We start from the raw sequence: 13,155 nt of genomic DNA, 5'->3' as shown, positions 1-13,155 counted from the left end.
CTGCAGTATCACGGTCACACCACTCAGCCACTCCCTGTGTGGAACAGTTGGGCCCATGGGCGTCTTCCAGCTCTCCAGGCTTGTGGTTGTGTTTTAACTCATTAATCCACACCAAGCCTGGCTGTATTCCCACGTTGGGGGCAGCCCACTGACCTGACACCCCACTGCTGTAGCATCGCAGGCAGGCTGATCCAGTACGGGAGCAACCAGGAGTTTTCTTGACTGTTTCCCCATCCCCAGATCTGGATTCTGCGTAGCCTTCCATCCTCTGGGGAACTCCATATTAAACACAGAGGGTCTACTATCTAACACAGGGATTTTCAACCTTTCTCTTTCTGAGGCCCCCCCCCACAACACGCTATAAAACTCTGTGGCCCACCTGTGCCACAACAACTAGTTTTCTGCATATAAAAGCCAGAGCCGGTGTTGGGGGATGGGGGAAGCAGGGCAGTTGCCTGGGGCCCCACGCCACAGGGGCCACCGCGAAGCTAAGTTCGGCTTCAGCCTCAGGTGGCGGGGCTCAGGGCCCCGGACTTCGGCCCCTTGTGGTGGGGCTTCGGCTTTCTTCCCTGGGCCCCAGCGAGTCTAACGCTGGCCCTGCTTGGTGGCCCCCTGAAACCTGCTCACGGCCCCCCAGGGGGCCCCGGACCCCTGGTTGAGAACCACTGATCCAACAGACATTTCACGGGGACACAATAATGGGAAACTGTCATGTGTGAGCTCTTTGTAACTTAAAATTCATACTTCTGGCTAGATGTTTTCAACATCTAAAATGGGTTTGCCTTTTTTTATTCCCTCTTTTCCTTTCCTCTGCTCTCAGTTCACACCTAACTCTCAGACTTCCAGCTCACCTCTGCTGTATCGCATAAATGACCCTAATGATCAGGATGGCCTAGTAGCTAGAGGAGTTATAAGTCCATGCCCCTGCCCCATTGCTCTGGGAAAGCAGGTATAAGTATTTGGCCATTTGACAGGAAACAGAATCCTTTATGCATCATTGCAGAATTTCAGCAAGGAGCAAGAATTGCTGGCCTGAGGCTATAGATAAATCTTGCATGCAAGGACCACACGCTGAAGCTATAACCTGCCCAGGGGGACTGCTTATTGCCTGGCCTACCCAATTGCAAATGAAATTATCATTAGCTCAACAAATGTTGCATTAAGAAACTTCTTGTGCATATAGAATTGTCTGAATTATCACTGCTGGTCTGTATATGCTATTCTGAGAACCTCTCCATGGGCAATCTTATGGGATTGGTTGGAACATCAATAACATTTAATAGCTAAACCAATCAGCATTCAAATAAACACTGTATCCATGTGGGTTTTTGCCATACAGTCCTGCAAGCTCATGATCTGGTAACTAATGACAGGCTATCATTTAGTAATAGGTCTTTGCGCTTATACTGCATATTTCATAGGGGGAATTTGAAAGCACATCACAAGCAATTAGGTTTCAAAAACCACCTCTCCATCTCTGCCTCCTGAGGTTGGATAAATCCTATTATCCCCACTTCACAGATATGTAAACTGAGGCACAGGGAGGTTAAGTGATTTACCTAAAGTCAAGTGGCAGAGCTGGGAATAAATCCCAGGAGTCTGATAAATGGAGCACATTTCTTATGGAGTTTAACTACACCAAAGGTACATCCTCCCTTCAGTGTGATACCCATCACTGGCAGTATAACTTCCTGCCCAGTGTAGGTTTGTCTATATTAACACTGTAGGAGAGTCTGGTTCTTTTTAAACACAGATGATACACTCTCTTCCGGTTTGTTCGTGTGTTCCCACTGACTGATTTGATACCTTTTCTTAATCCTTCACTGCACAAAAACACCAGTACTTATTGCTGGGATTTGAGGCTCAATGAAAGTTTTTATTGAATGAATGGTTTCAGAGTAACAGCCGTGTTAGTCTGTATTCGCAAAAAGAAAAGGAGTACTTGTGGCACCTTAGAGACTAACCAATTTTTTTGAGCATAAGCTTTCGTGAGCTACAGCATACATCAGTATGCATCCGATGAAGTGAGCTGTAGCTCACAAAAGCTTATGCTCAAATAAATTGGTGTGTCTCTAAGGTGCCAAAAGTACTCCTTTTTTTTTTTATTGAATGAATGTGACCTTCCCTGCTTGAAAATGGCTGAGATTTTAGCCCAACATTATGACCTCAGCTGTACAGCCTTCTGCAGATATACAGCAAGCTCAAGTGTTGACTTTTGGCTTTCATCAGGTGGTGTTTGGCCTTCCATAAGGGTGTAGCTTTCGTAGGTGAATAGCTTGCAGGGATGGTAAAGGGATATGGAGTCTACTCACTGCTAAGTGAAGCTCCAGATTAGAGGTGACTGCAGGTTACCATCTGATGAATCCGGGGCCCTGACATGAAATGAGCTGTTGGTTTCAATCCGCTTCCTAGGGGACACATTCCCACGTTGCAAAAGTCACGATTGTTGTTGGCACAGATACACCCACATGGGCCACCATCAGCAGAGAAACTGAGGAATGAATGAAGGAGAAGGCTGAGCTACCATCATCTCCCCAGATGCGGAGCCTACCAGCTCAGAGTAGAGGCACATTTCCTTCCTAGTGCTCTTATTCCTGCAGTTTGGATACACTGAAGGATTGCCCATCTGGCACCTTTCATATATGTTAGTCACTAGCAAAAAAAATAGTAAAAAGTTAACAGAATAAATTATCATGCAAGAAGTAAAACAAACAGGTAATTGGGGAGAAATATCAAGGAGGGGACTGTCATGAAGAAAAATCGTAAATTTCCAACTTCCCTTTTCACAGAGGAACTTTCTATCAGGGCTATCTTTGCATGAAATGTGGAGCAGGTGCTCATAAAGAATGCTTGGAAATTATTCCTCCCTGCAAGATCAGTAAGTCTTTTGACCTTCTAGCTGTTTTTAAAAGGGCTCGGCTTCTTATGAATGAACTGATAGATAAAAGTTGTTTTCCTTTTAGCATTAAATGTCATCCACTGTTTTATGTCCATTTCTGACTAGTTAAGAAATTTTTTAAAGAGCTTTCCATCCTCTTCCTAGTATGGTAACTTGCTGTGTGTAGCTCTTGTGTGTGTCTGTGTACGTATATGTATATGTATACGTGTATATGTATATATGAATGTGTATATGTGTATTCTGACTATTTCAAGTAGTCCCCCATAGTAAATATACATATATTTCAGGGGACTACTCAAAATACAGTAAAGGACCATAAAGCCAGCGAGCAAGTTGGAAAAATACGTAATAATCCCGACCATGCATCGGGTGGGATCTTGCAACCAACTGACTGATTCGCTGAAGCTAATGTTAGAAGAGACTTACTGTAGTAGGACATGAAGTACAGGATATATAGATCCGATTCAGGAGCAATCTTGAGATTCCTACCCGAACAGATGTTGACTGGGAAGCCGCAGAGTTGGGCTGCTGGTTGTGGGAGGCAAAGGGGTAACTGAAGGTAATTTACTGCACTGTTTAATACCCCTTCTGGACTAAGTCTTGTCAAACCAGTCTCCTTGAGAAGAGGAAGTATTCTTCCCCCCAGGTGAAGGTGAAAGTGTTGCTGCTTAGATAGCAACAAGGATAGGAAAAAGGACAACAATGAAGGATAATTTCATCAGACCCCCTAAGTGGGTAGGGGGAAGGAGGTGAGAGACAGAATGTGTGTGTGTAATGGAGACAAACAAATAGGCTGTCAGTAGATGGCTCCATGGGGTACTATCTTTACATCTGCCACTGCTCTGATGTGGTGGTTGGTGGGGATGCAGTTCTTCGTCTAATTTCTAACGGGCATTTGGGCAGTATAACCACACAATGCTCTTTCTCTCTCACCCCCCAAGCCCCCACCACACACGCAGCCGGGCACAAATCCGTAGGGCACGGCTCAGGATGCGTTTGTTACCAAAGAGTTGTTTGCAGGCCTGAGGTGCGTTGGTGGAGCTGGGTGCGATTTGGGGCCTGATCCACATCCCAGTGAGGTGGATGGAAAGGTTCCTACTGACTTCAGTGGGTGTTGGAGCAAGTCTGTAGTGCCTCACTTTTGGTCCCTTCTCTCAAGATGATGAGGTATGCTATGGAGTAGAGGGAAGTGCAAAACAGAGGGTTGTTTCCCCCTAAATTTAACCAATTATTTTAACATTTATTTTCAGGCTCTCCAGCGGACCAGGTACGTTTGTTTCATTCCCTCCTAACTCCCTGTCAGGTAGGGGCTGTGGGGGCATCTGTGTTTCACTAGTCCAGATTGAATTACAGCTGTGAGCTTTCAACTAGCGCTGGAGGGAGCATGGGCCTTGGGGAGGGCCCCCAGCCTCCACTGCAAATGTTACTTCGGGTAATATCCATGTTGCATCATCCTAAGAACCTGATCCTACAAGGAGCTGATCATCCCCAACTTCCTTTCACTTCAGTGGGATTTTGGGGATCTGAGCACCTCACAGAATAAGTGCTGGTAACAGATGTCCTTTATTTTAGACCAGAATTGGCCTGTTCCACATGGGTCTGGCCTGTCATTTGTGGTGATCACTGTCCGATGTGCTGACTCTCAATGCTGTAATGACTCTGCATTCGGAACTATCATAGATGGAGAACTTGGGCAGCAGGATAAATTTTCACCCCAGTATTTCCCCTGCTAAATTGTGAAGGTTCCTCATACAGAGAATGGAAAATTTCCTGTCCCTAAAGTGAAGAATTATGGGTAGATATAGCATGATATGCCCCTTGCCTTAGGAAAAAATTGAATCCAGTAGTAACTGCACAGGGAGCTTTGTGGTAATCAGAGCAAGAGCAGAGGTTACTATGATACTTCAGGGTGTCTTATTTTATCTTTAAATACATTCAGTTGCTATATGCTTTATTGACCATAAACTGTTTTCTGTCTTTGCAGGACTCATTAAATACAGGACCTGGTAAGGGCGGTGTTGGTGTTTTGTCAATGGGTAAAGTAAGGGAGGCAGCACTGGTTCAAAGTGGTTGATGAAGGCAAATTTTGAAAGGGGCTGTCATATAGTGTTTGCACCTAAAGCCTGGTCTACACTTAAGTTATACTGGTACAACTATGTTGGTTGGGGGCGTGATTTTTTGCCAACATAGTTATGCCACTAAAACCCTACACTTATACTAGCATGAAGGTGCCTTATACCAGTTTAAGCACTCTTATACCAGTATAACTACATCCACACTAAGGGTGGGGCGTGGTGTTTGTTTTTTGTTTTTTGCTGCTTTAACAGTACCAGTATAGGGCTGGTCTACACTGAAAAGTTACATCGGCAGAGCTACATCTCTCGGGGTGTGAAAAATCCACATCCCTGAGAGATGTAATTAAGCTGACCTACCTCCATTGTAGACAGCACTAGGTCGTTGGGAAGAATTCTTCCGTCATCATAGCTACCGCTTCTCAGGGAGTTGGATTGACTAGAGTGATGGGAGAACCCCGCCCGTTGCTGTAGTAAGTGTCTACACTGAAGCATAGTTGTAGCACTTTAAGGGTGGGCGTAGCCATATTTAAAGCAGCAAAAGTTTCTTATATAGACAAACCTTAAGAAGCCAGGAGACTGGGGTAACCCTCATTCTGCTCAGAGGCATGTGCCCTCACAGTTATGGTGGAGATAGAGGAGGATGGTCCAATGGTTTGAGCACTAGCTTAGGACTTGTGAGACCCAGGCTCAAGTCACTGCTCTACCACAGACTTGCTGTGTGGCCTTGGGCCAGTCACTTAGCTGCCTCTCAGTTCCCATGTGTATCATGGGGACAACAGCACTGCCCAGTCTCCCAGGGATTGTGAAGATAAATACATGAAAGACTGGGAGGTGCTCAGATTCTCTGGCAGTGAGGGCTGTATAAGTGTGGTTGTATTGAGGTTGTGATAACTCACTCTGTAGCTCCTGATGTTATCTTCTGTCAGTATCATTATTCACTCTGGTCCCTGTTACATTTTCCCTTGTTCAAGATTAATGCAGATCAGGGCCCTGAGATAGTCCTGAATGCCCCAGCTTGCAAGAAAAGACACACCTCCCTTTTGTGCCTCTTTCGCTTAAAGGAAAGCATGTCCAAGGGGAAAAGTCCTCTTAATCCAAGCTGGCGACATGAACATTTTGAGCACGAGCATGTTGCTCCCATTAGCTGGGGCGAGGGGGAGGTAAAAGCAGTTGAAAAAAAAGGGTGCTAAGATAAATATTGTCAGTTGAGTGCGGCAGGGGAGGAATATTTAACATATGATCATTCACAGCACAGATGGCTACTGGCTGAGAATGTCAGTCCCAAATCCCATCAAAATTCACTGGGAGTTGGGTGCCTAAATCCTTGTCCCCTCAGAAATCCCAGTCTGTGTCACTCAGCCTGTGATGATTCGCGAGTGGCTTGTTGCTGCCCAACTAAAGCCTGACTGAGACTACAAGGTTCCAAGACAGGTGCCATCTTTTGCTCCGAGTTTGGAGCTGGGGTTCAGTTTGGCCCATCGTTATCTGCCCCCAATGTTTTACTTGCCAGACTCTCTCATGTTAACCCTTTAGCTTGAGCAAATCGAGGCGCCATGCCATGTGCATGAATGAGCTACACCAGTAAATCCTGACCGCTAATGTTCTCTGGGTTAGTAGCTCACAGGATGGTGTTGTCGTAACAATGGTCTTGTCGTCTTCCCTCCTCTTTCTAGGTCCTAAAATGGTGGCAGTTCAGAATTACCATGGCAACCCAGCTCACCCAGGAAAGCCAGTGTTAACGTTTCAGACTGGGGACATAATAGAACTGCTAAGAGGGGACCCAGACTCACAGTGGTGGGAAGTGAGTGAAGCTGTTCTTTGGAAATGTTCAGAAGTCCTTATGCAGAGGCTACTGGCTAGTTGTAAAGTTCTTACTTATTTATTTCCCCCATTGCACTTTTATTCACTGGAGTTTGCAAGCCATCATCCAAATAAATTCTCTGAGGCATATTTTCAGCTTGTGGCAGGCAGATATAACATATGCAGTTCTCCGAAACTGGAGCAAAGAATCAAATTTCTTTGGCACAGTGCTGACGTTAATCTTTATTTACAGGGGAGGTTAATACAGACAAAGAAGTCTGGTTATTTTCCCAGTTCATCGGTGAAGCCCTGTCCTGTGGACGCTAGGGTAAGTGCATAAAAACAGACCTGAGCCTAACACCTCCAAGCTTGGTTTGGGGGTTTGGCTTGTGGCCCATCTCCTAAAGCAAGACAACTTAAATCATGGGCTGTACACCGGCATCCAGCTGGAGTATCTCTGCTTATTGGAGTCACTCTGGATGTCACTGGTATAAGCCACAATTGGGAACTGTCTTCCTTGCTGTCGGGATTTTGTTTGAGATGGGTGAATATTTATGCTCAAAATGGGAAAGTTCATCACATGGTGCTGGCTTGGACAGATGCCTTTCTCCAGAGTGTAACTTCACACGCTGCTTTGTCTGGGACCTCCAGCTAGGCCTAGAAGAGACTATAGCAGTGTGAGTTTTGCCTGCAGGCCTGGCTCAGTCATGGAGGACTGAAGAATGTGTTGGGGGAGATTTCTGAAGGAGGCTCAAGGTCAGCCAGGAACACTAGATGGAGTCTGCAAATTATTTCACTTAAAGGGACACAGCCATGGCTATTTATCAGGCTAAAAGAATTACCTTAGGTGGTGCTTTGTACCTTAATAGTGGCCCTGTCTTGAAGATCTCTAATGTGTTGTGTGGCTGTGTTAATGTGTAACCAAATGAAGTCCTATCTATTAATTTAATTGTCCATTTTCTCCCAATTAACCGAAACTGAGCCAGTGAATGTGAACCATTTGCTAGCAGTTATGAAAGGACTGGAGGAATGTAGATCATTAGCATGTACCCAATAAGAGGAGCCTTGTATTCTTCAGTCCAGCCCTAAACCCTAAATTTGACCCATACTGGGTTTAGGGGCTTGATCTTTCCATTAACTCCTGTGAACTTTGGGCCCTTAGAGTAAATGAGTCTCCTGAGTAAGTGAATTCTCTACTCACGCTGCACAGCCATTGCAGACGTCCCATGCTTATTGTGTGCTGTCCTTAGTGTAACACGCACTTCACTTCTCCCTTAGCACACTCTTCCCTCACTCCTATTGCAATTACCCGGTTCCTTGCCCTTGCACCTTTAACTTCTGCATTCTGTTAAACTGCATTTTAACAAGTGCTTTAGCACAGAGATGTGTGACAGCCAGAAGTCAGTGCCTAATTTTCCAACCTGGGCTTTCTTTCCAAATCTGCTGTCTTCATTCACAAACCCCACCGCCCAACTCAGCCATGCTCATTGTCTGCACCTGTTCTGGCACATTTTAGGGGAGTATGCACAAACCCCATATAACATATTACTTTAGTACTAACATATCTTTAGTACTGTAGTAAATGCATTCTTCCTATTCAGGCTTTTAGTCTGCTTGGGTGATGTGCTTGGCCACGGTATGACCCAGATGCCAACTTCCTGGCCTGCTGGCTTGTGGGGCTATTTGTATAATCTTTAGACCACAAGCCGTGCTGCCATGGGGCCAGTGTTGGTCGGGGATAACTTCTGGTGCATCTGCCCCCCACTGCCTTACATTTGTGCTTAGACTAAGAAAAAGATTGTCCCAAAACATTAACAGAAATAAAAACGGGTTGGGGGCTGTGAAGGGAAAGATGTTTTCAGCCAGCGGGCAATGCAGCATGGTCCAGTGGATAGGGCACTGCCGTACTCTGGGAGTCTAGAAGATCTGGGTTCTCTTCTTAGCATCACCTCTAGCTTGTTGCATGACCTTGAGCAAGCTTGCTTACCTCTGTGGGCTCTGATTTTTCCATCTGCAGCTTAGGGATAATGCTGACCCAGCACTGTCAGGTGCTTTGAAATTGCACTTGAGAGAAGCTAAGTGGTGGTTGGTTGTTGACAAGTTTTAAAAGCTTTTAATTACTTTTAGGCTATGTCTACACTTACGGGGGCATGTATTGCATGCCCCCCTAGCATGGGTATAAATAGCAGTGTGGGCAGCATGCCCCTGCTTAGTTGAGTGGAGCAAAGACACACCAAAACCTTAGGGTAGGTACCCTGCACCAGGACTTTGGAGTGGAGCCCGGAGCAGCTCCGGAGCAGTGGAGCTGCAGGTTTTTGCCTGGAGCTGGAGCGGAGCCAGAGCACAGCTCCAAAGTCCTGCCCTGCATGGTCTCTACCTGCCCAAGCAGCGCAGTGTCTCCCTGCTGGAACCTGTCTCGTATAACCCCCCAGTGAACCCAGCCTGCTTTTCACTGCAGCGTGTCGCCTCACGTAGACCGCAAACGGGTCAGATAAATCAAAATACCCAATACACTTGGCACAGCTGGTTTGCGTGTGTGTGCCAACGAGAGAATCAGTTGATTATAACCCTCTTCCTCTGACGCTGAGGCCAATAACACATAAAATGCTTGGCACATAAAAACGCTCCTGTATGGAGGAGCGTCTCCGAGACGATCTATAACCTAATCAGGATCTGCGCCCCACAGTAATAAGCAGTGTTCTCTTTGCTCTAGGCTCCCATCAGCCGGCCTCCTTCGAGAGAAATAGACTACACAGCGTACCCTTGGTGAGTCAGTCATTAAATGAGACGTTCTGATAGAAATGCTTTACTACAGACATAAAGATGGATTGGTGTTACCCTTTAATTCCATTACTTTGTCACAAATCCGCTATGGGATAAATTATGAATGCACTTTGGAAGCTCCCCTCATTCTCCCTCCTGTCCCCCCGTCCACTGACTATGCCATTTTAGCCCTATTTGCCTGAAAGTCTCAGGGCTCCTGTACATCGTCAGTTGGTGCATTAGCATTTCCATTCCGAAGACTTGAGTTTGAATGCCGACTTCAGAGGCTGATCCAACACCAGTTGAAATCAATGGGACTCCTTTTACATGGACTGCAGTGGGCTTTGGATCAGAGCACAGATGGGAAATGCATTTGTTGATCTCTTGCTACTTTGCCTGCTGAGGATTTGGCTGGGCTGGCAGGTCCCTGCTCAGGAGAAGGATGTTGGAAGTTAGTGTAGGGCATTGGCAGATCTTTGCAGGAGAAGCTTGCTCTTCACTTGCCCTTCCCTCTTGTTCTGTCCATTGGTATCCGTTCTTTACTTTCATGAGTCCAACAACCCCAAGAAGTTTTTCATTGAAATCTGTGCACCTTGGGACTCATTCCCTATCAAGGTGGCTCTCTAGGAACAGTATAAAAGCAAAAGACTTCAAAGACGGGAAGGGGCTGCCCTCTGCACCATTAAATCTTTTCTCTTAACTTGCAAAGCAGTTACTTGCCATTTAAGTATCTCTGGTCACTTTTTTGCCTACTTATAAAGGGTTTGATCAGACCCCCTTTCTCTCTTAATCACCCTTCCCTCTCCTGACCTTTAAAAATGGATTTTTTTGTTAAAACTTATTTTCAAATATTAATATAAAAAAACCCATAAATTAAAATTACCTGCATGCCTGGATAACCTGGCAAATCAAGGAAGTCCCCCATGAGTACTCATGCTGTGAGCTTCACACCCATCCAAGATGGTATCTTTTGTCCGACTTGACCGCAGTCAATGTCCTTACTGCTGTCCAGCTAACAGAGGAGATTGTCAAAGGAGAGTTCAGTGCCCAACTCCCATTGAAAGGTGGGTACCAAACCGGCCTTTGTAGCTTTGAAAATCTCCCCCAGGGAGGCTCTGACCTAGAAGATGGCTAGCTCTAGCTCCCGGAAACAGGAGTTTGACATGAACTGTATTGATAGTCATTGCTTCCTTTTAAGAAGACACTTTTGGAGGCTGAGGATTTAAAAGCTCTCACCACTGGCCCAGCTCTGTTCCTACCTCTCCCTAGTGCTGAGGACCCTGGGCTCCCAGTGACTACGGTGGGAATTCAGGTCACTTGACACTTGGCAGCAAGTGCCCCCAGGATTGGACCAGATTGTAGTGGTCTTGTAGAAGGCTTGCTGCTAGGTCTTCCGGTTCTGTGCTGTGTCAGGGTGACACGGTATGTCTGTGCCTGGTATCAGCAAGCAGGCTGCTCATCTTTGGAGCGTGTTGCCATCCAGGATGCTCTGTGGGGAAGATCAGGAGATAACCAGTGACTGTAAAGTCCGCATGAGCTTATTTTAAAAAAACCCAACAGCTGTTGGTGTAATGTGTGGCTTGTGGGCTCATGCAATAGCCAGGAAAGGTAATTGATTGGTCCCTGTTACCTGCCAGTTAGGGAGCTGCACCAGTCAGGAGGGATGATTGTAGACGTTTTGACCCTGGCCCAATTCAAAATGCAGTAGAAATCCTGTGTTACCAGACAGAGCCTTGTCAGCCAAACCTACAGTCAGTAGTTGGCCGCTCTGTGATCTCAGCACCTAATGGGGAGTGTTCCTTTAGGTTTGCAGGGAACATGGAGAGGCAACAGACAGACAACCTGCTGAAGTCGCATGCCAGCGGGACGTACCTGATTCGAGAGAGACCAGCGGAGGCTGAGCGCTTTGCCATCAGTATTAAGTGAGTATAGCAATGCGTGCTTATGTTAATGGAGCTCAGACAAGGTGGTAAGTGACTGCTGGGTAACAGCGCAAGGCATTGAGCTGGTGTCTCCGGGGTGTGAAATTGACCATGCTGGACCGATAAGCTATACTCTCCTCTGGTTCTGCACTGGAGGAAAGCTTGTGATTTTAATGACAGCCTGATTGCCTTAGACATCAGGTAAGCTGTCTACAGAAAACGCTTACTTTTCCCTTTCAGATTTGAAATGTCAAGTGCCGTCCCACTGATCTACCTGACTTGGAGTCCTATGTTTTAAGACTCGTTAGTACAGGTGCCCATTTGTAGGACGAGATAGTCTAGGTCTTGCTGGGTTTGGCTTTGTGGGGGTTCCCCGTAAGGAACCCCTGTGAAGTAAAAGAGCGCACACAGACGAAGTGCTGGTTAGAGATTGGTACTGGAGTGTTTAAACGTGAGGATTTCTGGATTATTAAAGTATTGGCCTTTAAAGTAAAGGCCCCGTTGAGAGCTCTGGCATGCTGCTGTGTAGCCACCAGGTTAATCTGGCGTATCGTGAACATTCAGAGTGGTTGGTAAGGCACCAGGGCACTACATGCTGTCTCTCATTTAATTATTTATACGTAACGGAACAGCTTCAACAGGAGAGACTCGCTCTAGCATATCCCGTAGCCCATTGGCTAGAGCATCTCCTGCAGTGAACGACGCCCACTTTCAAATCCCTGCTCCACATCCGACGGAGGGGAAAACTGAACCTGGGTCGTCCACGTGCCCGGTGGGTGCTCTAACCGCTGGGCTAAAAACGATAAGGGAGGCAGCACGACCACAATTCCCACCTCCTCTGGCCGTTTCCTGAATGACGCCAGAAAATTTTGTTGGGGCTGAAACTGTTTGGCAAATTCATGAATAGTTCTGGGTCGCCCAGCACTGCACTTTTTGGCAAATAGATTGTTCGCCCTAAACACTGCACCCAGCTCGACCGCTGAGTTCTTTTCCCAGCTCTGACACCGGTTCCCTTGGTCACTGAACACCTGTGCTTTCGATTCGCCATCTGGGAAAGGGTAAGGCTGATGCACCTGCCGGGGGGTTGAGCCACGCGGGTGATGGTCACAGAGCGTTGGGGGGAGGCAGAGTGCTACATGCTAATACATGGCAGGACAGAAGCTGACAGATAAGGGTCGGAGTGTTTCTGAAGTGCCGGCTGCGATTGTTGTCACAGGTTTAACGAGGAAGTCAAGCACATTAAGGTGGTGGAGAAAGACAACTGGATTCACATCACAGAAGCCAAAAAATTTGAAAGCCTTTTGGTACGTTTTTGAATCTGCTTTTCTCACTGTGCGCGTGACTTGCTTTTCCGGAGCCACGCTTAGCCCTGTCGGTGATCACATGTACTCGGTGTGTTCTCTCTAGGAATTGGTCGAATACTACCAGGCCCACTCTCTGAAGGAGAGCTTTAAACAGCTGGATACAACATTAAAATATCCATATAAATCCCGAGAACGTTCTACCTCCAGATCCTTCACTCGCTCCCCAGGTAAAACCCAGCGTACCTAGGATGGTGAATTGCATCTACAACAGCCCAGATATTTCATGGACAGCCACCCCTCTGGTTCCCCTTTTAAGAAATACCTGTGTGATAGATGTAGGAGCTCTATCTGGTCTCCCAGTGAACAAAGGGGGTTCATAGGATTTAAGGCCA

The 13,155-nt window shown here is 46.5% G+C and overlaps 1 protein-coding gene across 2 annotated transcripts in view; it reads left to right on the top strand.

Annotated features, from left to right (window-relative positions):
• The window catches only part of VAV2 (vav guanine nucleotide exchange factor 2), a 325,980-nt gene that overhangs the window by 305,128 nt on the left and 7,697 nt on the right, over positions 1-13,155 (top strand). For both annotated transcript variants that reach the window (XM_084649861.1, XM_084649862.1), the window contains exons 17-25: positions 2,790-2,878; positions 4,150-4,166; positions 4,884-4,905; positions 6,648-6,775; positions 7,028-7,102; positions 9,488-9,540; positions 11,343-11,459; positions 12,676-12,763; positions 12,867-12,990. In XM_084649861.1, coding sequence (XP_084505987.1) covers positions 2,790-2,878; positions 4,150-4,166; positions 4,884-4,905; positions 6,648-6,775; positions 7,028-7,102; positions 9,488-9,540; positions 11,343-11,459; positions 12,676-12,763; positions 12,867-12,990 — 713 coding nt within the window. The remainder of the gene's footprint in view (positions 1-2,789; positions 2,879-4,149; positions 4,167-4,883; positions 4,906-6,647; positions 6,776-7,027; positions 7,103-9,487; positions 9,541-11,342; positions 11,460-12,675; positions 12,764-12,866; positions 12,991-13,155) is intronic.

The sequence above is a fragment of the Lepidochelys olivacea genome (assembly GCF_965140295.1).
Source record: "Lepidochelys olivacea isolate rLepOli2 genome assembly, chromosome: 16".
In the NCBI taxonomy this organism is placed as follows: domain Eukaryota; kingdom Metazoa; phylum Chordata; order Testudines; family Cheloniidae; genus Lepidochelys; species Lepidochelys olivacea.
Note: the sequence above shows the minus strand (reverse complement) of the source record. Positions and strands in the feature narration are given on the sequence as shown.